Here is a 24,072-nt window from a genome sequence, read left to right on the forward strand (position 1 = left end):
GGGCCCCTCTCCCGCTCTGTGGTGGTGGGGCCTCCTCGGACAAAGCCCTGCGACGGAAAACCCAGCTGCTGCCTCGGGGTGCTGTAAGGTCTCGCTACTGCATTTGAGAAAAGCAACTGTAGGATCCAGCCTCCAGCCTCCAGATGAGGGCGCCACTGCAGCTGTGGGTCTGGCCTCAGGCCCTGGGGGCTGCTGCCTACCCCCAGGGAGGGGGGTCCAGGATGGCAGCATCTGCACTAAGGAGGAGGGAATGGCGGGTTTGGGCTGGAGGTCAGGCAGAGCCGTCTTCAGTACCTGGAGGCTGGCAGGGGCAGGGAGAGGACGCTTGTTCTGTGCTGCCCCGGTGTGAGCCCCAGGGAGCCCCAGGACCTGAGGACAGAGCTGTCCCTTCTGTGCCCTGAGTGGCAAAGCTGAGTCTCCCGGGTGGGAATGCTGCAGACTGGGGCCCTCTGGATGAGATGGCGTGACGAACAGGGTGGGCAGTGGCCAGGTGGGCCCTGAGGCCCCTTCCAGCCCAGAGCACTCCCAGTTCTAACTGTTTCATGTCATGGGGTGGGTGCTGGACGCCGAGCCTCCCACCCTGGAGCCCACCCCAACCCCCAGCGCGTCCGCCGCCCTGTCCCCCCAGGTGAGGATGGCCATTCTCCGCATCATTGGCCAGCTGGCTCTGTCCGGCTTCCAGGACAGGATCAAAGGCTGGGGCCTGAAGTACGTGTCCATGCAGCTCACACTATCCACCTACAAGATGGTGAGTGTCCCTGGCATGCAGACGTGGAGCGGCGGGACTTGGGAAGTTGTTTCCAAAGTGTCGAGGAGAGTATGTACCTGAGCTGTAACCTGCATGCCGCTAGGTCCTTGGTACGAGCAGAGGCGGATTTCATGGCGGGCGCACCGGGTACGCGCCTTGGGCCCTGACTTCTGAAGGGCCCCGGAAAACCCGGACTTTACAGTTTTTTTAAGGGGCCCAGTATTTTTTTTCTGTGCCCGGGGCCCCGACCGACCTTAATCCGCCTCTGGGTACGAGTATGCTGACCCGGAGTAAACCACAGGTCCAAACAGGTGCAGCCACACGGGTGGGTGTCTAGAAAGCACAGAGAGACTGTCACAGCTCCAAGCATCCCGGAGGCTCAGCGTCTGGGCACCGAGCCCCGCGGGGGTGAGGAGACCACGGCAAAGCCCCTTGCCAGCCCACAAGCAGGGAGGTCCCCTTGGTTCTGTGATTCCAGACAAACCGCCGGGAGAGCTTTCACCAGAGGGACCTGGAGGAGAAGATGGTCCACAAAGTCACCATGGACACCGTGAAGATCATAACGTCTTCCGTCAGTGGGATGACCAATGTGAGTGAGCCCCGGCCCCTTGCCCGGTGGCGGGCACACCGCAGCTGGCAGCTCACGTCTGCATGGCTCCGGCTCGCGGGAAGGGTGCCTGCCCAGAGCTCTGCGCTGGTGCTTCTCCTGTTCCCGCTGCCTGGGGTGCCTGGGGGCCTGAACAGGAGCCGGTGCCAGAGCCAGGTGCTCGATGGGAACTTAGAGGCCCGGATGCTAGGGCAGTGCCTGGCACACTGTGGTGGGCCTCAACATGTATCAGGTGACTTATTGTCAGAAATGTGTCTGTTACCTGGCATCACTTTCACTCCAAGTGCGTGTGTGTGTGTGTGTGTGTGTGTGTGTGTGTAAAGAAAGTGACGTTAGTGGTTTAATTCCACAAACATTCAGTAAGTTCCTACTATGCAAAAGACATGAGGGCATACACCAGAGGAGCTTAGCGTGACCCCAAGGAACTCACAGGCTTGAAGGGAAATGAATGTGTCGACTTTTAATGGCAACACACTGTGAAACAGCAGTAAGATAGGGAAAATTTTACCGTGACAACTCAGGGAGGGCACCACTGTCCAGTCAGGGAGGCCGCGGGCCAGCTGTCCCCATCCAGCGGCAGCTCACTGTCCAGTAAGGGAGGCCGCGGGCCAGCTGTCCCCGTCCAGCGGCAGCTCACTGTCCAGTAAGGGAGGCCGCGGGCCAGCTGTCCCCGTCCAGCGGCAGCTCACTGTCCAGTCAGGGAGGCCGCGGGCCAGCTGTTCCCATCGAGCGGCAGCTCATCTTCATAACAGAAACCACGAGGAGGGTAACGATGTCCCCAGTTCATCGAGCGCCTGCGTGTGGCAGACCCTGTACTCAGCTGATTATCCCACAGCCCTAAGAGTCAGGGTCTCTTATTATCACCCTGCTTTTGTAGACGAGGGAACTGGGGACCAGAGGGACGTTAACTCGTCCCAGGCTGGGCAGCCGGCAAACAGTGGGGCCGGGACTTAAAAATGCTGTTTCCAGTTCACCGTCGTGGCTGGCTTCTTGGGGGGACCCAGGAGCCGGGGGTTCTGGTCCCGGCAGCTAGAACAGCTCGAAGGACTGCAGTCCTCTTAGTCGGTAGCACAGGGGCCTCCCCCTACACTCCCGAGGGTGTGGACTGAGGCTTCAGGAGCCCCGGGTTAGCTGGGGGTGTCCAGTGATCATCCAAGGAGAGGGGAGGTGGCATGGTGAGGCTGGAGGGCTGGAGACACAGCCCCACGACTCTGCGTTGTCACCATTCCCCAGAGAAACAGAGCCAGCAGGGACGCGCGCGCACACACACACACACACACACACACACACACACACACACTTTACTTCAAAGCGTTGCTGTGTGCCCTTGTGGGGCTGGCGAGTCTGAACTGGGAGGAGCAGGAGCCCGTGCTGCTGCCTCGAGGCAGAGTGTCTTATCTTCCTGCCCGGACAACCTGTTTCTTTGCTCCCGGGGCTCTTTGACAGATGGGACGGAGCCCACCAAAGGGCTAATCTCCTTTACGGATTGTGGGCGGCGGTCACATCTACAAAACCTTCCACAGCCACGCCTCGTTTAATGTTCGGTTGACTAACTGGGCACCGTACCCTAGCCACGAAGACGCGCAAACCTGACCATCGTGGTTGGCGAGCACGGCTCGGTCTCCCAACCTGTGTGCCACTCCACAGGATTAGGGGGCAGAGGGAGGGTCCTTGTCGTAGAGGACAGAGCTGGGCTCCCAGGACTGGCTGGCTTCCTCCGCCGTGTCGGCGGCGATGGGGGGTATGTGTCACTTAGACGGCCCTGACAAGGACCAGGGTTGGCAGCAGAGCCAGCCAGGGCGGAGGCTGCCCCGGGTGGGCCCGCAGTTCTGGGAGACAGAGGTGAGGCCCACCCCGTGGGCAAGCCCGGCCGTCTCCTCACGTGGCCATGGGCTGGCCCAGCTGATTCTGGCCTCCATTCCCCGCCAGGAATTTTGGGTGAGGCTCCTGTGCTACGTGGTGGAGACGGACAACATGGAGGTCCTGACGCCCATCTGCATCAGCCTCACAAACCTGGCGGAGCGCCAGCTCCACACCGCGGACCCGGAGGCCAGCGAGGCCAGCAGGAGCAGGCACGGTGGGCGGCACCCCCAGGCCGGTGGGTGGGATCGGGCAGGCGGGCCGCTCTGTGTCCTGATGTGTCCCCTCCTCGGGGGGGGGGGCATCTCAGAGTGCAACCCCCCAGGCCACGGGCCACCCTTGCCACATCTGAGGAGGTGTTAACACCGGAAAAACTTCCTCTGGCGGCTCAGTGCTCATGTCCCCGCGACCTAGCCCAGGTCCCACCCTCAGTCTCTCCCCTGATGTGACCTCTCTGGGCTCTGAGCCAGCTGGATGGACTGCAGACGTCCCCTCCAAGTCCTCTGTAAGCCGCCCCGTGGTGGTCCCCGCGACTGTGCATGGATGTCAGATTCTCAAAAAAGTGACCAGGCCTGACCAGGTGGTGGTGCAGTGGATAGATGCAGAAGGACCCAGGTTCGAGACCCGAGGTCGCCAGCTTGAGCACAGGCTCATCTGGTTTGAGCAAAAAGCTCACCAGCTTGGACCTAAGGTCGCTGGCTCCAGCAAGGGGTTACTCGGTCTGCTGAAGGCCCCCGGTCAAGGCACTTATGAGAAAGCGATCAATGAACAACTAAGAAGTTGCAACGCACAACGAAAAACTAATGATTGATGCTTCTCATCTCTCTCCATTCATGTCTGTCTGTCCCTGTCTATCTCTGCCTCTGTAAAAAAAAAAAAAAAAAAAAAAAAAAAAAGGGACCAGGCCCGCCTGTGCCCCGGAAGACACCCTTGTTCCCAGGGGGCTGCGCTCAGGGGCCCGGGGCTTTGCTGAGGGCACAGCTGACAGTGGAGGTGATATGGGGCACCCTTTAGGACCCAGGGACAGCAAAGGGTGAATCCTGCTCTGAGCACCCAGCCAGGCCACCCCAGAGGTCTTCCTCTTGTGCCCGCGTCCAGCTCAGGGCTGCTGTCTGCAATGAGCCCTCTCACTTGCAACTTCTCAGCGGGCCTGGTCCTCCCTGGCCCACTGGTCCGGGCACTGGGTTTGCTTCTTACAGACGCACTGACCCCCAAAGCCTGCAGAGGTGGCAGCTGGGAGGCAGGTGGCGGATGACTGTAGGCTCAGCAGATGCCTCTCGTGGGAGGTTCTGGTGTCCATTACACAGGGGGCTTATCCCGAAGGTAGCATCTTCTAAGCCCCAGCCCGCAGCGCGTGAATCTCCACTCTCCCCAGCAGAAGCCGATTGAAATGATGTTCCTTATGGAAAGTCCCCTGTGCCAGCACACTATGCTGGGGACAGTGGGGGGGTGTTGGGGAAGCACCGTCCGGGTCAAGTCCCCCTCGGGGACACAACGGGGCGCATCCTGGTTTGGGCCACACGCTGAATTCAGCTGGGGTCCAATCTCCTTCTTCCTCAGTGGAGCTGCCTGCGCCGCAAAAGCTGCTGGCCCGTCTCCTGGTGAGTGGCTTCCCCGGTTGTGCCCTGGCCTGGCTGAGGCCATGTCTCGTGGAGCCTCTCCTGTGAGCTCCTAATTCCCAGAGCCCCAGGAGTGGGGGGAAGCTGGACACTGGACACAGCAGAGCTCCCCCGGTCCCTGTTGTCCTTGCATAGATGTGCAGGGACAGTGTGCTCGGACCTGCTCTCAGAGTCCTCTGCTCAGCCTCGGAGCAGCCGCAGGGCCCCCCCAGGGCCCCCCCAGGGCCCTGGCCTGCCTGCCCGCCTCCCCGGGGCACCCCCAGGGCCCCGGCCTGCCTGCCCGCCTCCCCGGGGCACCCCCAGGACCCCGGCCTGCCTGCCCGCCTCCCCGGGGCACCCCCAGGACCCCGGCCTGCCTGCCTGCCTGCCTGCCCCGGGGAGGCGGGCTCCGTCCCGCACCCCTGGTGTGGACTCCGGATGCTGATCCGCGAGCCGTGGCACTGGGGGGTGGCCAGGCAGCTCCCGGTCTCCTCCCCGGTCTCCTTTCTGGGAGAGAGGTGCCCCGGCTGCCCAGACCGTGCAGAGCCCCCCTGGAGCCTTGCTTCCCTCCAGGTGCTGATGTCGTCCCCCTACGAAGGGGAGGGCAGGGGGATCGCCATGCTCAACCTCCTGAGGACCCTGAGCCAAAGCATCGCGCCCTCCATGGCCGACATGTGGGAGCTGGAGATCCCGCTGTTGATCAAGTACCTGGAAGGTGAGCTGCTCGGAGGTGCCCACCCTCAGCCAACCGGCCTCTCGGAGTGCAGGCCGGGGCACTAATTCAGGAGCCGAGGCTTGTGACAGACCAGCACAGCATGTGTGGGGCCTTGGAGAGGTGGGGAGGGAAATGCAGTGTGTGCTAAGCCAGGCTCAGGGGGTGCCCCACAGGGAGCAGCAGGAGAGAGCAGCATGTGTGACCCCTCTTTCTGCAGAACATACAAAGTTTACGTGGCATCAGAAGACCTGGGAGGACAAGCTGATTCAGGTGAAGAGGTGACCCAACCTGCTGAGGCCACGGCGGGGGACAGGGGAGGGATGGATGGAGGGACCTTGGGGGGGGGTTGGCATGTGGGGAATTCAGGAGCCCCTAAAGGACACATTCTTTTCTGTCAGAAGACTTGGGGAGTACCAAGCATGTCCAGGGTCTGTAGTAGCAGGGGAGAACAGAGGGCCTTCCATTCAGGGACTCCAAGTGCTCAGGAAATCAGCCGAGGGGCGACCCCTTCCCACCAGCCCCCAGACAGAGCTGATTCCCAGACCCATGAGCCCGCAGAACATTAACACTGCATCAGGGCTTTATGGATCTGGTGACCCAGAGACTAGGGAGGCTGGGTCACTGCTCTGTGTCCCCCAGCCCTCCTGGGGCACTGCCCATCGATGTCTTCCACCTCCTCAGTTTCTGAGACACTCCCTCAAGAAGACTCGGGGTTCCAACTGGAGCCTGCGTCTGGGCAAAGAGCTGAACAACCAGATCGAGAGCTTTGAGAGCCCCTCCCTGGAGAAGGTTGGTCCGCACGGTGGCAGGGCAGCTCGAACAAGGAGCGGGAGGGGTTCCAGAGATGTTGCAGTGGACAGGGTTGTACTGGGTGTGAGCAGCTGCACCTGTGGCTATCTACAAGGTCTTGGGAGGAGGGGTGGGTGGTCCAGACTGGTGGGTTTTAGGTTTTTGTTTAGTTTTTCTTTAAGAACCTGCCTTGTTGAAGCTGGGGATCTTTCCTGCAGTCACTAGCTCCCCCCATCCTTCTCACTGCCCTCCCACCCGACGCTGTCTCATAGCAGAGTCCAACAGACAGGGACTGAGATGTCCAAACAGGTTTTGGTGAATAGGGAAAGGGTGAGAATGACACTGAACTACAGAAGGCTCTAGGGGTCTCCAGGTTCTAGCTCAGCAGTAAGGAGGATAAAGCCTGGAGGGGGAAAAAGAAAGAGTGGACAGGCTGGGGTTTGGTGCTGGACTCCCAACTGTACTCCCTGCCCACCTGGCAGACTGCTGGACCTAGCTCCTTACACCTGACTCATCCAGATACTGGCCTATGGCCGCATGTGTATCTTTCACTATGGAAAGGTCTTTACAAAACTATACACATTGTTGAAAGAAGTCAGAGAAGTTCTCAATCAATGGACAGCATCCCATGTTCATGGATTGGAAGACAACATAGTGAAGTTCCCAAAATTTATCTACGGATGAAACATGACATCATAATTCCAACTGGCCTTTTTTCCCCCTTTCTTTCTCTTTTCTTTTCTTTTCTTGTCCTTTTTCAGAGATTGATAAACTGATCTTAACATTAATGTAGAAATGCAAGGGGCCCAGAATGGCTAGCAGAATTATGGTTTAATAAAAAGAACAAAGTTGGAGGACTCAGATTTTGCTATTCTTACGCATAACTGCAGTAAACAGGACAGTGGGGCACTGGCATAAGGGTAGACATATAGATTGATGGAATGGAATTGAAGGTCCAGATATAAGCCTCACATTGACTGTTTATTGATTTTTAGCAATGGTGCCAAGACAGTTCATTGGGGGAAAGAGTAGCCTTTTCAACAAATGGTGCTTGGACAACTGGATCACCCCTCACAAAAGAATAAAGTCGGACTCCTTCCTCACACCATACACAGAAGTTAACTCAAAATGGATTATAGATGTACATATAAAAGTTAAACTATAAAACTCCTGGAGGAAATAGACACAGGTATACATCCTTGAGACCTTGACTTGGGCAAAGCCATCTTAGGTATGACTATAAGCACAAGTGATGAAAGAAAAAAATATAGGTAAATCAGACATAGTCAAAACTAAATACTCTTCTGCTGAATATAGTACCATCAAGAAATGATAAAAATATTTGTAAATAAATGATAAAATGATAAAAAATATTTGTAAATCAAGTCTGGATGGGACTTGTATCTGAAATATATAAAGAACTTTTATAACTCAATAGTAGAAAGATTAAGCCAGTTTAAAAAATGGGCAAAGTTGGCCCTGGCCGGTTGGCTCAGCGGTAGAGCGTCGGCCTAGCGTGCGGAGGACCCGGGTTCGATTCCCGGCCAGGGCACACAGGAGAAGCGCCCATTTGCTTCTCCACCCCTCCGCCGCGCTTTTCTCTCTGTCTCTCTCTTCCCCTCCCGCAGCCGAGGCTCCATTGGAGCAAGGATGGCCCGGGCGCTGGGGATGGCTCTGTGGCCTCTGCCCCAGGCGCTGGAGTGGCTCTGGTCGCAATATGGCGACGCCCAGGATGGGCAGAGCACCGCCCCCTGGTGGGCAGAGCGTCACCCCTGGTGGGCGTGCCGGGTGGATCCCGGTCGGGCGCATGCGGGAGTCTGTCTGACTGTCTTTCCCTGTTTCCAGCTTCAGAAAAATGAAAAAAAAAAAAAAAATGGGCAAAGGATCCAAATAGACATCTGTTTTAAAAAGGGGCACAAATGGCAAGTAAGTACATGAAAAAGTGTTCACGATCATTACCATTAGAAAAATGCAAATCCAGACCGCAACGAGACACCACTCTGTACACGCAAAGGTGATTATGATAAAAAAGCTAATAACAAGTGTTGGCACATGTGGAGACATTTGAACCCCCATGTATTGCTGGTGTGAATCTAAAAAGGTGCAGTGCCTTTGAAAAACAGTTTGGCATTTCCTCCAAATGTTAAATATAGGGTTAACATATGACCTAGCAATTCCACTTCTAGTTGTGTATACCCAGCACACGAGGAATCATATGGCCACACAAAATCTAGTACATAAATGTTCACAGAAGCATGATTCAAAATAGCCAAAATGTAGGAACCACTCCACTCAAATGCCCATCAGTGGATGAACGGATAAACAAAATGTGGTACACTCATACAATGGAGTACTATTCAGCCATGAGAAGGAATAATGTACTGATAGATGGCACAAAAGAATGATCCTTGAAAACATGTCAAGTGAAAGAAGCCAGAAGTGAAAAAACACAAAAGAAAACATATAATTTTATTTATTTTAAATATCCAGAATAAACATCTCCGCAGAGTTGGAATGTAGGTTAGTGGGGAGAGTGTGGAGTGACGGCTGATAGATATAGGATTTATTTCCAGGGTGACAGAATGTTCCAAATTTAGGTTGTGATGAAGGTTACACAAGTCTCTGAACATACCATTCATTGCATCTGTATGCTTTAAGTGGGTTGATTTTATGATATGTGAATTATCTCTCAATGGAGATGTTTTTTAAAAGGTTTTTTTTTATAGGTGTCAACCAAAAACTGTGTTTGTTCAAAGGTATACCCTTCACAGGTGAGTATGTAAAATAAAAAATAGGGAAGTATATCATACAGGTATCTTCTACAGCTAAATATTACAGATTTGCAGGTAGAAAGTCTTAGCAGGTGTCAGTTTATGACCAGATGCCCATTTGAAAGAAAGTTGCATATAGTGTTTCATAAGTAAGTGCATACAATTTAACCATATTACAATAACTCACCTAGTTTAAGGGAAATAAATAAATAGGGTTTCATGGGCTCAGATGACTTTAAAAGATACAATTGGATATAGCAGCTTAAGTAACTTCATCAGGACCCTCCCAAGCTCTTCATTGCTGGACTGGCATCCTCTAGGCAGAAACAAGGTGTCTAAGCAGTAGCTTCCACGACTCATAAATCCAGTAAACAGCCAGTCCTGTTCCAAAATCAACAGGCAGAAGTCACTATCTTCTTATATACAAACGAAATAAAAAATGCAACATAATGAAAACATCCTATTCAAAGGACCAAGGCCTTGTAAAATACATAAATCGATATATATATTCAATCAGAAAATGTTACATATGTGAAATAATGTAGGACCAACCTGAGGAACACGACATTACAAGGAAAGAGATAGGGGAGCCACAGGAAGCCCTAATCAAATAGACACAGTCTCTTGTTTGTAAATAGAAAGTCTCAGGTTCGGAAAAGTGGCCATTGTTCTCAAATTAATCTGCAGCAGTCTCCACTGCCAGTCAATTTCCAAAAGGAGTTTCTGCGGAAATTTGACAATTTCATGAAATTTGACACGATTATGTCTAAGTTCATCTGAAAGGAAAACAAAAATATAAGTGAATAGCTACGACCATATTGAAAATGAAACACATTAAGGAAGGTCTCGCTGCCCCTGAACACTCAAAGATCGAAGTGTCCCAAGTAGAATAAAACCGCGGAGAAACCAGAAGAGTACGTGGGTGAATATTTATATATATTATCTTAATGTGGAATGGGGTCCATATGCATGAAAAGAAACCAAGAAAGACGAGTGTTTCCTCTGTGAAAATGACAGTTTTCTGTGTGACAAAGCAAAACTACCATAAATAACATGAAAAGGGAGAAAAGAGACACTGGGAAGCTCTACCACTGAAGGTGACCTGCCAGTTCAGACTTCCGACGCGCAGTGGTTAAGAAGCGAGCCTCAGACGACGCTTGGTTTCAAATCCTGGTTCTACCACGTCCTGCTCGCTTTTTCAATTATAAATACAATAATTGTAGTTACCTTCCAGAGTTGTGTAGATTAAGTGCGATGAGACATGTTTGTTGTTATTTTTTTCAAATATATACACTTAATTCTATTTTTTTTTCAGTGAGAAGTGGGGAAGCAGAGAGACAGACCCCTGCCTGTGCCCCTACCGGGGTCAAACCGGCAAGCAGGGGCCAATGCCCTGCCCAGCTGGGGCGTTGCTCTGTTGCTCAGCAACTGAGCTCTTAGCACTTGAGGAGGAGCCCATGGAGCCATCCTCAGTACCCAGGGCCAACTTGCTCCAGTTGAGCCATGGCTGCAGGAGAGAAAGAGAGGGAGAGATAGAGAAATGAGAGAGGGAGGGGTGGAGAAGCAGATGGGTGCTTCTGTGTGCCCTGACGAAGAATTGAACCCGGGACATCCACACACTGGGCCAATGCTCTACCACTGAGCCAACCAGCCAGGGCCTATACTTAGTTCTCACAAATAAAAACAAAATAGGAGACCTGGCCAGATACCTCGGCTGGTTGGAGTGTTGTCCCAAAGCGCAGAGGTTGCTGGTTCTATCCTTGGTCAGGGCACAGACAGGAATAGATCAATGTTGCTGTCTCTCCCTTCCTCTCTCACTAAAATTAATACAAATTTAAAATAATAATAATAATAATAATAATAATAAAAAGAATAACCAAACAGAAAATAGGAAAAGAAAATAGAAATTCAAAGAATAGATCATGAGAATGTGCAAAGGTAATTAACACGACTAATAAACAAATGAAAATGCTAAAGCCCCACCTCTCACTGATAATGACCTACGTGAGAGAGAATGTGGGAAAATAGGTCCTCTTGGATTGGTGAGTAGGAGTGTAAACTGATTCAATTTGTATAGGAGAGAAATTTTGCCCTCAATATTTGTAATATGCTTGCCCTTGTACATACAGTCCAACTGTCCCTGAACATTTATTTTAAAGAATGTAAAAAATGCATAGACATCAGCACATTAACAAAAAATTTAGGATCTGGCCGGTGCCCTAGTGGATTGAGCATTGGCTGGATGTATGGGCATCCTGGGTTCAATTCCCGATCAGGGCACACAGGAGAAGTGACCATCTGCTTCTCTCTCTCTCCCTCTCCCCTTTTCTCCCTTTTTTTCTCCCGCAGCCAGTGGCTTAATTGGTTTGAGCTCATCAGCCCCTGGTGCTGAGATAGCTCAGTTGGTCTGAGCACATCTGCCTCAGGCACTAGAAATAGCTTGATACTTGAGCATCATCCCCAGATGGGGCTGCCAGGTGAATCTCAGTTGGGGTGCATGCAGGAGTCTGCCTCACTATCTCTCCTCTTCTCTCTCTCTCACACACACACACACACACACACACACACAAATGTAGAGGACTGTGTAGTGAACTCCACACACAGTGACCCCCAGAGGGTGGAATAGAGAGGCCTGAAGCTTCCTCTGTCCTCTGCCTCTCTAGAGCTTCCTGTACCGGGCCTTGGGCTTCACCTTGGCCACGGGACTGGAGGCTGACAAGGTGGAGGTGTTGCTGCTGGAGCTGCTCTACAAGACAGACTACGGCAAGGACTTCGACAGGGAGGTGAGGGCACCCTGCAGACCCCTCCTGTCCGCCAGAGCTCTCTGGACCCTCAGGAGACACGGCCTGTGCATGCACGAGTGCCTGTGTGTGTGCATGCATGCATGCACGTGGGTACCTGTGTGTGCACAGGTGCCTGCGTGTGAGACCGTGTGTGTGCATGCTTATGTGCACGGTGGGGTTCCTCCTCTGCCCCCTGCCGGTCCCCTCACCCCAGCTGACTGGGTCCCCCCAGGGCGTGATTCTGTGCTTTGGCCTGTGTGCCCGGGGCCAGGTGAAGACGGTGCTGAACGTGCTGCATGAGTTCGAGGAGAGGATCCAGGAGTCGGAGCAGTCCTGGCAGATCGGCGCCTGGCGGGTAAGGCTTCCAATCCCTCCACACCGGTCTTCGCGGGCCTCTTAGAGCCATAGCGCTCTCAGCACCCGACCGCGCTTCTGACGCAGTCACAATAGGAAACCCCCCTTAGAGCCATAGTGCTCTCAGCACCCGACCGCGCTTCTGACAGTCACAATAGGAAACCCCCCTTCGTGCCTCCTGTCGTCAAATGGCCGCAATCCGGGGCCAACGCCAACAGAGCTCTTGCTGTTGGGTAATTATAATCCAAAGACACAGGTGGCCCTTTCTGGACCCAGGCGTTGTGGAGGACTCCTAGTCCCCTGTTGCTTGTGATGAGGTGCCCGGGTGCTGGCTGGCAATGCAGGGCCCCGGGCCCCCCCAGAGCCACCGGGTCTGAGGAAGAGAGGGTGCTTCCCAAGTGTTGGGAACCCGTCTCAGTGAATCAGTGGGGCGGGCGGGAGGGGGTGTAACGCCCACTGTGGTGTAGACAAGGGCGCTGAAGCTGGTCCACAGGCACGCGGCTGGCCAGCGGTGAAGCCAGCCGTCGGACCCAAGCAGCCTCTGGTGCAGCGTCCCGCTTCAGGGCCTGGTGCCACAGGGGGCCTGAGTCGCCCACGGGCACCCACCTGGAGTCACAGGTGCCTCAGGCGTTGGCCTTGGCCTCGACGACCCTTGTCCTAGAGGTCGGGCAGTTTGGATGGAGGGTTTCTCAGCCTTCTCCACAGAGCAGAACCCGAGACCCAGCTTTTTGTCTGCAGCCTGGCAGGGTTTGGGAGCCTCCCGCCCCACTTCCACGGTGGGTTTGGTGGTCTCCAACACCTCCTCCCGGGAGAGCAGGGCTGAGGCTGTCTGTGCCCCCTGGGTCCCCAGAGCAGGCGGCTGGCAGGCGGAGGCATGCAGGCGTGCACAGCCAGTCAGCGCTTAGAGGTGTCCACACAGCTAACCGCTCACAGCCCGTGGGCAGTCACGCTACTATACCCGGGGCCTGGCATGCTGTAGGTGCTCAATGAGAACGTATTGCCCGAACGAATGAATGAGTGAGTCTGACTCAGTGGCTCTCTTGGCCTTGTGACCGGAGACCACTCATGAGCACTTAGAGGTGTCCACACAGCTAACCGCTCACAGCCCGTGGGCAGTCAGCCCTGCTCTGTCCTGCTCACCACGCTACTATACCCGGGGCCTGGCATGCTGTAGGTGCTCAATAAGAACGTATTGCCCGAATGAACGAACGAGTGAGTCTGACTCAGCGGCTCTCTTGGCCTTGTGACCGGAGACCACTCATGCGCACCTGGGGCAGACCCTGCTCACTCCCACTGGGGCAAGTTGAGCACGTCACCCCCGCCCAGTGTTTCTTCCCCTTGCTGCCGGCCCTGCAGAAGGACCACCCCTGGAGGCGGGAGACGGTGAAGAGCGCCCTCATGGTGATGTACAGCTGTGTGGCCCTGCACTGCCACTCGCAGACCCTCCTCAGCCACGTGGAGCATCCCATCACCGCCAAGATCATTCACCACTACACCAGCAGCTCCCAGGTAGCCCCAGGCAGCCGCGGACCCACACTGCATGCCTGGGAGAGGCCCTCCCTGAGCGGGTCCGGCAGAGAGTCACCTGCGTCCCTCTCTGGGTGGTGGCAAAGCCAGGAGCCGGACCTAGGCACCCTTGGCCCACCTGGAGACAGTGGGAGTCCTACCTGACTTGTGGCATTTGGAAGGCCCATAGCCCCAAGCAGTGCTATTATCTGCTGCGGGAGGTGGTGGGGGGTGGGCACGAGTCTCCAGAAGTCACACGATGAGTCTCTCTCCCTCCCTCCACCCTTGCTTCTGCCCCACCCCGCACCCCAGACGTCTGACCCTAGACCTTTCATAAGGGACACCGTGTGGGGTTGTCTTCAGGAATGCAAAGGGACAAACTACTTTCTTGGAAGAGCAAGGAGGAGAAAACACGGAGACCAAAGCAAACATTCTTTTATTGTTATTTTAAAAATTGTGATAAAATACACATAATGTAAGATGTGCCGTCGTGACCGTTTTGAAGTGACGTTAGGTTACGTAGGTTCCCATAGTTGTGCAGCGTCGCACCACCCGTCTCCAGACCTCCTCCTCTTGTAAAATTGAGACTCTCCCCAATCCCTCCCTCCCCCTGCCCACCGTTCCCCTTCCTGCCTCGGACTCTGACTACTCATAGAGGCAGAATCACACAGCGTTTGTCCTCCCGCGTCTGGCCTGTTTCACTCCGCATAAATGCACGTTGGACAAGCGAATACAATGTTATCTCCATAGTTTATTCTGCCTCTCTGGCGACACACAGGGCTCTGTGCCCTGGTCAGCGAAGGTGCCCACTGACCGGCACTGCTGCCCTCGGGCACAGGTATGGGGGGCCTGGCCCACGTCTCTGCCATGCGGCAGGGGCCCTGTCCGAGTCTGAAGGACAGAGTGAGGTCCGTGGCTCTCTGAGAGCAGAGGAAGGCCAGTCCTCAAGCGGCTGCAGGGGCCGGGTGCGAAGGCCGCGGCTGCAGGGGCCTCGGGGCTTACTCTCAGCGTGCCTCTTCCTCCCTTTCGTTTTGGTCTGAGCACAGGACATCAGCCTCAAAATGGCCTTCATGAAGAGTGTGGTGCAGGTCACCAGCGCCATCGAAAACCTCAAGGACCCCGAGGACTTTCAATTTACCCAAAAGACGACTCTCACTGCCATTCTGGTGGTAAGCGGGGGTCCTCGACATGGGTGGGTTGGACATCTAAGTCTGCTTGCGTTCCTGAGGGCTTCAGGGGGACACGGGGTTCCAGGGTCTCTGAAGCCCCTTTCACCCTCAGTTCTACTTGGGTCCCACTGTGGGAGCTCTGAGTGTGATTTCCTTGTGTGTGATAAAGCGGTTCACCGCCGGGAAACAGCCAGGCTCTGTGCGCCCCGAGGGTGCTGGTTCAGTGCTGGGACACGGGGTCCACTGGGTCAGCCCACGGTAACCCCAGGAGGGACCTGGGGGGTAGGTATCAGCTCTAGTCAGGGCTTAAAGCTATTTTTGCACAGAACTTTGGAAAGATCTAGAAAACATCAACTGCCCCAAGGCAAGAAGAGGTGACAGGTGCCTGATGGAGTGTGTGGGACAGCCACGTCCCTGGCTGAGACCTCCCCACGCCCTCACAATGCCTTGGCCCTGGACACCACTCAGCTGTGTGGGAAGCAGCAGGGATGGAAGTGAGATGTGCGGGGGGGGGGGTGCGGGGGGGGGGGACAGGAGGTACCGAGAAAGAAGCAAACATGCATTTGGCTCTTGTCTGGCCCAGCAACTGTGCACATGCAATTTCACGCCAGCCTGTAATTTCAGGCCTCCGGCTCCTCCCCTTACACGCAAGGGAACTGGGCTCAGGCAAGGGAAGTGTTTGCCCATCCACGCAAGTAAGGCAGACCCGAGCGGAAGCACCCGGCCATCCCAAGCCCCGTGCCTTCTGCTAGATTTTGCCCCCTTCCCCGAAAATGTCAAAGGCTATGGGATCCTAAAAGTGTCAGGTCTTCATGACACCAACACAGGGAGTGCCGCCACCATCAGGGTCCCTGAGAGCTAAGGGCCCCTGTCCCACCCGGCCTGGGACTCTGGGTGGCTCCGCGGCTCACCGCCCTGCTATGCCGGGCAGGGGATCATCAAGGCAGAACCGACCGACAACCTGGTTTCTCCCGTGCGCACCATGGCGATGGACGCCCTGTCGCACCTGAGGTGAGCTGGGCCCCTGCCTCTGCCCCCTGCACCGCCCCTGGGTAGCCGCCAAGTTCAACACCATCCCTCAGTGCTGTGTGTGTGTGTGTGTGTGTGTGTGCGTGCGTGCGCGCGCGCGCGCGCGCGGGGGGGGGGTTGTTCCCCTCCTTACTCCTCCCTGCAGGGGTCTTGGTAGCAGTTTCCTGAGCAATGGACCCTCCTGGAAGATGGGGGTCTGCTTCCACCAGCTCTCTCCCTAGTTCTCAGCAGTATTACAAGCTGGGCTCCTCTCCTTGGATGGGAGGTGACTGGCAGGTAGGTAGGTGGCTCTTCAGTTCATTAGGAGACGTTTTGAGTGAGAAGCCAGACAGTGATGCTGAGTAACACAGCAGGGAGACGGCCCCCTTCCAGCTGGGTTGGGCTCAGTCAAGGAAATTCTTTATCGACATGGTATTCATGCAGCTAATACAAATGATGTAGGTAATAGAACACCTGAGGTTTGCCTTCCTGGAAGTGTCCATCCCCTGGGGGCAGGGCGGGGGGGGGGGTGACAGGGAGGGGAAGAAGCTATGCGTTGGTAAAATCTACGTCTGAAGTGGTTGGGCAGACCCTAGGAATTCCCCACCAGCTGGGGAAGATTCATCATCTAAGTTCATAGCAGAATGGCCTGTTGTGGTCAGGGAGGAGCAATGAGATGTTTCCAAGCGGGAGATGGACAGGGCCAGCCCAGGCATCAAGTAGGAGAGGTGGCCCTGGGCCCCTGAGTCTGCCCCTCAATCTCAGACACAGTCACTGGACACTGGCGGGCGGACAGAGCCAGGGTCCCAGGGAAGGAATGCACACCTGAACCCCCTCGCAGAGAAGCTGGCCCCCCTCTTGATCTGTGATGTGCCTCCACACCCCACACTGGGCAATGGGTCTCAGCCCCCCACTGACCGCTCCCTCCATCACTTTCTTCCCCCCCTAGCCAAGTGAAGCCTTCCTACTCCACAGAGGAAAACAGCGAGCTGATGGATATCAGCATGAATTCTGTCATTTCTCTCCAGCCCCCAGGAAAGGACAATGAGTCCATTAAGGTAGGTCCCTCTGAGCCACCTCATTTTCTGAGTCCGGACTTGGAAGTTTACGTTAACATGAGTCGTGCTAAGAGCCGACCATCCTGAACCATTCATGTATGGTTAGAGGCAGCAGGGTGCATGGTTCTGAAGGTCCCCATGGGTCCTGACATCCAGCCTGGGGAGGAAGAGAAAGAGTATGGAGCATTCAAGAGCCACTTCGCCCACTTTCCATTGGCCAGAACTCAGTCACGTGGCTCCACCTAGGTGCAAGGGGTCCTGGGAGATGTAGTCCCAGATAGAATGGCTGTTTTCCAGGAACACTGTTGGAAAAGGAGGACGAATCTTTCGTGGTCAGGTAGCCACCTGGGCCTCCAAGGCCCATCCTTGGATGAGGAGTCAGGAGAGCTAGGCTTTTAGTAGTTGTTTCCTCCTTTGTAAAACGGGTTCCTCTTAATAGATTGTCTTGTACGCCACACGAGAAGATAAAAGAGTGAAGGACAAAATCAGAGAAGTAAAAGGGGTGGTTATCAGATTGTCTCACACTGTGCGTCCCCCTCATTGCTGCCCGGCTCTCCTGTCTCTTGTCGTAGACCCTGCACACAAATGCCCTTTGTGCCCTGGAGAGGCTGATGGAGGGTCTCATGCAGAGGCAGCTGGACCCTAAGGGGCTGCAGGAGATGGTGCACGTGAGTGGCCTGGCAGAGAGCCAGGGATGGCCACCCCTTCCAGAAAGCTGGCCCGATGGCCAGGCCCCCTCTGGGAAATGGGGGGAAACATTGTTCTGGTCATTTTATTTAGATAAAACTACAAATTTGCTGAAAAGTCGCGAGTAAAAAGAACTCTTGCATACCTTTCCCTAGATTCACGAGTCTTAATATTTTGTAACACTTTCTTTTCTGTTTCCCAACACACACACACACACACACACACACACACACACACACACACACACACACACCTTTTAAATCATAGAGAGTTAACTGCAGATATTAAGAACAAGAATAGTCTCTTATATAATAAAACAATGATCAAAATCAGGAAATGTAACATTGATAACGACGCTATATTCTAATCTAGGGTCTATATTCAGGTTTCACTAATTGTTCCAATAATGTTCTTTCCAGCTGTTTTTTTCCTGACCTGGGACCCAGTCTGGATTATACATTGCATTTAATTTGTCTCTTTAGTCTCCTTCAGTCTGGAATAACTCTTCAGTCTTTGTCTTTCATAATCTTGGCATTTTTGTATAGTACTGATAGTTTTGTGTTGCTTTTTTACAATAAAAATTAGGTCGCTTGCTTATTATAAATTGAGTTTTTAGAGGTTTTATATTTTCTAGATACAAGTCCTTTATCAGTTATGTAAACTGCAAATGTTTTCTCTCCATCTGTGACTTGTCTTTTCATTAATTTCACAGTGTCCTTTGAAGAGCAAAAGTTTCTAATTTTGATGAAGTCGAATTTATCATTTTTTTCCCTTTGTAGATCATGGTTTTGGTTCATGGATCATGGTTTTGAGGTCATATCTAAGAAATCTTTGCCTAGCTCGAGATCACAAAGATTTTTTTTTTCTAAAGCTGTATGGTTGCAGGTTTTGCAATGAAGTCTATGATATAGTTTGAGTTAACTTTGGTCTATGGTGTGGGTCAAAGTTTATTTAATTTTTGTATTTTTGCACATAGGTAGCCGATTGTTCTGGCGGCATTTGTTGAAAGGACTACCTTTTTCTCCACTGGATTACCTTTGCACCTTTGTCAAAAATCAGTCGCCCGTGTAGGTGCGACTCTATTACTGAACACTTCTTCTGCTCCATTGATGTTATTGCCTGTCTTTACGTCACTGTTATAATAAGTCCGAAAATCAGGGGCAGGTTGTGTGAGTCCAACAGACTTTGTACCTGGCTGTTGCGTCCCACAAACATTGACATGCTGTGCTCTAACATTATTTCAGTGCAAAATACATTTTAATTTCTCTTTTGATTTTTTTTTTTTCTTGGACCCATGGGTTATCGAGAAACTTTCAAATATTTGAGGATTTTCCAGAGGTCATCCTGTTTGTGATTCCCACTCTAACTCCATTGTAGTCTGAGGCCATCCTTTGTGTGATTTAAACCATTTCGGATGGATTGAGACTTGTTTCGCTGTCCACGCGGGGTCTGTCTTTGGGGAACACTGTTGTGTGAGCTTGGAAAGTGTTCTGTGCGTGCGCTGGAGTGCTCCTCAACATCAGTGAGGCCAGCTGGATTGACAGGGGTTGTTCAAGTTTTCTGCCTCCTTCCTGGTCGTCTGTCTTCTCGTTCTGTCTGTGTTACCGAGAAAGAGGTACTGCAGTCTCTATCACTGTGGTCTGTTTATTTCTCCTTTCGGTTCTATCAGTTTTTGCTTCACACGTCATTAAGCTCTGTTATTAGACGCATGCGTGTTTGGGCCCTGGAATGCAGGGCGGGCTGTGTCCCTGCCCTGACCTCGGTGGGCAAACATTTGGAGCAGGGACCAACACGTTAATTAGTCAGGGGCCATCTTGGTGAGGATGAGGAAGCTTTCTCCCTGCCCACAACCTCCTCACCCTAAGCAGTGGGGTCTGGGAAGGAAACCGGAAATGCCTAGAACCATCCGGAAGCATTGGAAGCCAGATCCTGAGTAGGAGGAATGAAGAGAGCAATCGCTGGCCAGGACAGGGCTGGCCCTGGGATTTTAACACCCGCCTTGTGTGTTCTGGGCTCTTGTGTGTTCTGTAGCTCCTGGAGAAGTGGATCTTGTCAGAGAAGGAATGGGAGAGGGAGAAGGCAATGAACCTCCATCTTCATCTCATGCAGATCTACGTCCAAAGCATCGGTGTCTGCGTGAGTGCTGGAGCTCCCCGTCCCCCCGCCCGGGTTCCACCCCCTGAAGAGTCCCCCGGGAAGAGGCTGCCTCTTTACAAACCTTGACAAGTACCAGAAACATCTAGAAAAGCAATGAGGTGTTTCTGTGGGCTCATGGTGGAACACGGCTTGCTGGGACAGGTCTCCCTACATTGGTTGGCTCCGCCCTCTGTGGTGTTCTGGTCTTCGGGACGGCCGGCATTGGAGGGAGGACAGTGGTGTCCTGGGGCTGGGGTGTGGGACCAGCCTCGGGGCTCAGGGCTGGGTCATGGTGAGCCAGGGTGGGCAGGAGCCCGGTGGAGACGCAGCAAAGTGAAGTCGAGGCCGAGACTAATGCTCAATAACATTGAGGCCAGACACTGGCTTTTCGGATGCAAGTCTCACACCATCCCCTGAAATAGGAGACGCCATTATTCTCACACGAGGCACACGGGGCCCAACGTTAGGTGCCTTGCCCAGGTCACGCAGCTAGTCAGTGGGGAAGGCCAAATTTGGACCCAGGGCTCATAATAGGGACAAGACAGGTCCCTGGCACGGAGCCTGGGCCTGGCTGCTGGCCTCCAGGGACCCAGCTCTGGGGCTCAGGAGGCAGGAGCTTAAGGATCAGATGGACGCTGGCACCCTCCCGCTTCCCTTCCCAGTCAGGGGTGGTGTTTTCAGAGCAGGGTTCACCCTCTCTGGCCGTCCACTACCCGGCCCTTGGGCAGCATCAGGTGTACATGACAGAGACGGCCCACCTTGAGGTCTCCTGTCCCTCAGATCCCTCTGAAGCTGGGGCAGTTTGGCACGCTGGTTGGACTCATCGCCCCATGTACCTGTGACTCCCACAAGAGGACTCGCATGGTCTCAACGGATGTCCTGTCCAGCCTGCTGGACCTTCATGGTATGCCGAAGGCGTGACGTTGTGACCAGCCTCTGCAGGCCGGGAGGGAGGGCGGACACCGGGGCTGCCAGCTTCGGGGCTCTCCGTGTGTGTGTGTGTGGGGGGGGTATCATGACCCCTCAGTGTAGACAAACAAGGGTGACCAGCAGAGATGGCAGAGGGGGTGCAGAGCTCACGGAGAGGCCATGGAAGCTTCTGGATGGTGAGAAGCTCACTGGTTCAGTGTGACTCACTGAGGGCATGTGCTAGGCACTGAGGGACCCCATGGGGACAAGGCCAGCTCACAGATACTGAGGACACAACAGCATAGCCGGCCAGAGATGAGCCGAGGGGAGAATGCAGTGCGGTGACCTTTGGACGGGGAGAGTGTGCCGCTGGCTTGGTGGCTGGTGGGGCGTCCATCACCGAGGGCCTGTGGGAGAACAGGCCTTGGAGCCGGGCACAGAGGCTGCGTGGGGAACGGCGGTGGAGCGAAGACAGGCAGGGATGGGATGTCCAGCTGCTGAGGTGTGGTCCAGCCCCGCAGGGCCGAGGTGCTCCGAGGGCCAGGACAGGAGGCCGCCCCGACGCAGCCTGGGGCCGGGCCTTCGGTCTTCCCGAGCATGCCTGAAACTGTCCTCCCACCAGCAAGCCAGACCTGCGCTGCCTGGGACGCTTCCAAAGAGCTGGAGCTGGCGAGATGTAAGGAGGCCCTGCAGGGCCCGGAGGAGGAGCTGATTCTCAGCGTGTCCGCCAGGATCGCCAAGGTGAGGAGCCAGGGAGGCTGTGTGGGCTGCCGGGCGGGTCTCCCGGCACCTGGATCGGCTCCGGAGGTGGGGGCGGGGCAGGGCCTTGCTCAGCCTGGCCGTGTGGTCTCCAGCCTCTTCTAGGATTCACAGCATCCATAGCCTTTGGTCCAGCTCATGCCATCCATACTGTAGAGGCCTACAATATGTGAGGTCCCCATGGGGCTTCCTGCACACAGTAGGTGCTGTCTTCACTCCGTCCTCATGATGTGCTACTCTGAGGGTGCAGGAGGCCCCAGAAAGAACTGAACCTGAGGCCCAGCACACAGGCCTTGGCACACGGGCAAGCTGATGGCATACTGGTGACTGAACATGGCCAGAGCCACCCAAACTCTCGGGCCTGCAGAGAGGCAAAGTCACTTCCGCCTCAAGTGGCAGAGGGGCTTCCCGGAGGAGGGGGGCTTGTGGAGTGGTGGAACAGATTGAAAAGCTTCAGGGCTCAGGGCGTACCCTGAGGGAAGGCTGCAAGGCAGTCAGGACAGGGCGGGGAGGGTTTGGGGTGACACTTCCAGTGCAGGGCCAGGGCAGGCTGTGGGGAGTGTGGGCGTGGGGGTGTGGCCCGGAGGCTGGGGCAGGCCTCGCTGAGCCCTGGGAGTCCCGGACCTGGGACGCGGTGCCGGACCCCAGGAACGGCCTGCTCTGGCCCTAGGTGGCATGCGTGCAGTTTAATTGCGACGAGGTGGTCTCCCTAGTCCAGAAGCTCTGTGAGAACATCGGGGCCATGGACCCGCAGCACGACAACGCTTCCGTCACCTGGATAAGCACCTTCCTGCAGATGCGGGTCAAGGAGCTGGAGGAGGACAAGGTAGCAGCAGGCCTGGGTCGGGCTGCCTGGAGCTGGGGCCGCCTGGGGCTGGGGCCGCGCGGTGCACCCTGGTGGGAGGGACCAGCGGGGCTCAGCTGCAGCTGCGGGCAGCACCTCCCAAACCCCCGGCCGTAAAGAGGAGGGGCAGACAGAGCTTTGGAATGAGAAAGAAGGTGTTGAAGGAAGCCGGGTCAGTAAGTGGATGGTGGACTAGGGCCGGCGGCTCGCTCTGGTAGAGCGCACTGCCTCCCGCACAAAACCCTGGTGAGGTCCGAGAGGAGACCCGAGAGTTCACTGGAAGGGGTGCTGGTGCTTTGACCTACCCACTGCTGAGTGGGCGATCCCTGGAGGAGGGCTATGCAGGAGGGTGAGGGCAAGAGGCCCCTGAGGGCCAGGCTGCCCTGGTGACGCCAGCTCCTCCCCAGGTGGCGGAGATCCTGGGAGCCATCCTGGTCCACCTGCCTGTGGTGGACCTCCCGGAGGTGCGGCGCCCCCTCATCGAGGGCATCCTCCTGCTGGCTCACTACCACCAGGAGCCGGTGCTCACGTCGCTCCTGAGACAGCCCCTGCCCATGCAGAGGTGGGTGCCCTGGGGGGGGGCAGGGGCTGCTGAGCTGTCCTGAAAGACAGGGACCTTGAGTGGTGCCCTGTCCGGCCCTCTTCCTGTGTCCCCCTCGGGAAGTACAGCCTTTGGGGAACTGTGGACCCGGCTATGTGAGTTCTAGTGGGAAATTCACTCTCCGTGCTCACTTTGATCTTGCTGGACTTGCCTCTTTGGCCCTTTGGGTACCCCAGGACCGCACCTCCCTGTCCCTGAGGGGTCAGGCCTCTTAGAGTCACTGTCCAGGGGCCCCTTCTCTTCTTAGCCGGGCCAGGGGCTCGGACTTGGGGCAGAGGAACGGCACGTCAGGTCGTAGTGTGGCAGGGCGCCTGGCCCCTCTCCCGGGGAGTATGGCAGTGGGAGCCCCTCAGAGACGTACTGGGAGGACGGGAGGCAGTGGGAGCCCCTCAGAGACGTCCCGGGGGGAGGAGGACGGGGGGCAGTGGGAGCCCCTCAGAGACGTCCCGGGGGGAGGAGGACGGGGGGCAGTGGGAGCCCCTCAGAGACGTCCCGGGGGGAGGAGGACGGGGGGCAGTGGGAGCCCCTCAGAGACGTCCCGGGAGGAGGAGGACGGGGGGCAGTGGGAGCCCCTCAGAGACGTCCCGGGAGGAGGAGGACGGGGGGCAGTGGGAGCCCCTCAGGGACGTCCTGGGAGGAGGACGGGGGGCAGTGGGAGCCCCTCAGAGACGTCCCGGGAGGAGGAGGACGGGGGCCAGTGGGAGCCCCTCAGAGACGTCCCGGGAGGAGGAGGATGGGGGGCAGTGGGAGCCCCTCAGAGACGTCCCGGGAGGAGGAGGACAGGGGGCAGTGGGAGCCCCCCTCAGGGACGCCCCTCAGAGATGTCCCGGGAGGAACCGGGGGGCAGTGGGAGCCCCTCAGAGACGTCCCGGGAGGAGGCCGGGGGGCAGTGGGAGCCCCTCAGAGACGTCCCGGGAGGAGGACGGGGGGCAGTGGGAGCCCCTCAGAGACGTCCCGGGAGGAGGAGGACGGGGGGCGGTGGGAGCCCCTCAGAGACGTCCCGGGAGGAGGAGGACGGGGGGCGGTGGGAGCCCCTCAGAGACGTCCCGGGAGGAGGACGGGCCGACACCATTGAGCCTGGACCACCAGCCTGACACAGTCGGGCGCTTGGAGGCTGTCACCCGAGATGTTCCTTGTTCATCAAGTAGAAGGCCTGGGAGGGACTTCCGA

The 24,072-nt window shown here is 55.6% G+C and overlaps 1 protein-coding gene across 1 annotated transcript in view; it reads left to right on the forward strand.

The window, feature by feature from the left end:
- Nucleotides 1-24,072, forward strand: part of MROH2A (maestro heat like repeat family member 2A) — a 48,144-nt gene that overhangs the window by 16,553 nt on the left and 7,519 nt on the right. Inside the window, exons 12-30 of the mRNA XM_066346518.1 lie at nucleotides 629-748; nucleotides 1,227-1,337; nucleotides 3,285-3,432; nucleotides 4,776-4,816; nucleotides 5,387-5,528; nucleotides 5,746-5,798; nucleotides 6,210-6,317; nucleotides 11,752-11,871; nucleotides 12,104-12,226; nucleotides 13,582-13,734; nucleotides 14,778-14,900; nucleotides 15,832-15,911; nucleotides 16,858-16,966; nucleotides 17,539-17,634; nucleotides 19,685-19,789; nucleotides 20,570-20,693; nucleotides 21,321-21,439; nucleotides 22,128-22,283; nucleotides 22,709-22,863. Coding sequence (XP_066202615.1) covers nucleotides 629-748; nucleotides 1,227-1,337; nucleotides 3,285-3,432; nucleotides 4,776-4,816; nucleotides 5,387-5,528; nucleotides 5,746-5,798; nucleotides 6,210-6,317; nucleotides 11,752-11,871; nucleotides 12,104-12,226; nucleotides 13,582-13,734; nucleotides 14,778-14,900; nucleotides 15,832-15,911; nucleotides 16,858-16,966; nucleotides 17,539-17,634; nucleotides 19,685-19,789; nucleotides 20,570-20,693; nucleotides 21,321-21,439; nucleotides 22,128-22,283; nucleotides 22,709-22,863 — 2,186 coding nt within the window. The remainder of the gene's footprint in view (nucleotides 1-628; nucleotides 749-1,226; nucleotides 1,338-3,284; nucleotides 3,433-4,775; nucleotides 4,817-5,386; nucleotides 5,529-5,745; nucleotides 5,799-6,209; nucleotides 6,318-11,751; nucleotides 11,872-12,103; nucleotides 12,227-13,581; nucleotides 13,735-14,777; nucleotides 14,901-15,831; nucleotides 15,912-16,857; nucleotides 16,967-17,538; nucleotides 17,635-19,684; nucleotides 19,790-20,569; nucleotides 20,694-21,320; nucleotides 21,440-22,127; nucleotides 22,284-22,708; nucleotides 22,864-24,072) is intronic.

Source organism: Saccopteryx leptura, chromosome 7 (assembly GCF_036850995.1).
Source record: "Saccopteryx leptura isolate mSacLep1 chromosome 7, mSacLep1_pri_phased_curated, whole genome shotgun sequence".
In the NCBI taxonomy this organism is placed as follows: domain Eukaryota; kingdom Metazoa; phylum Chordata; class Mammalia; order Chiroptera; family Emballonuridae; genus Saccopteryx; species Saccopteryx leptura.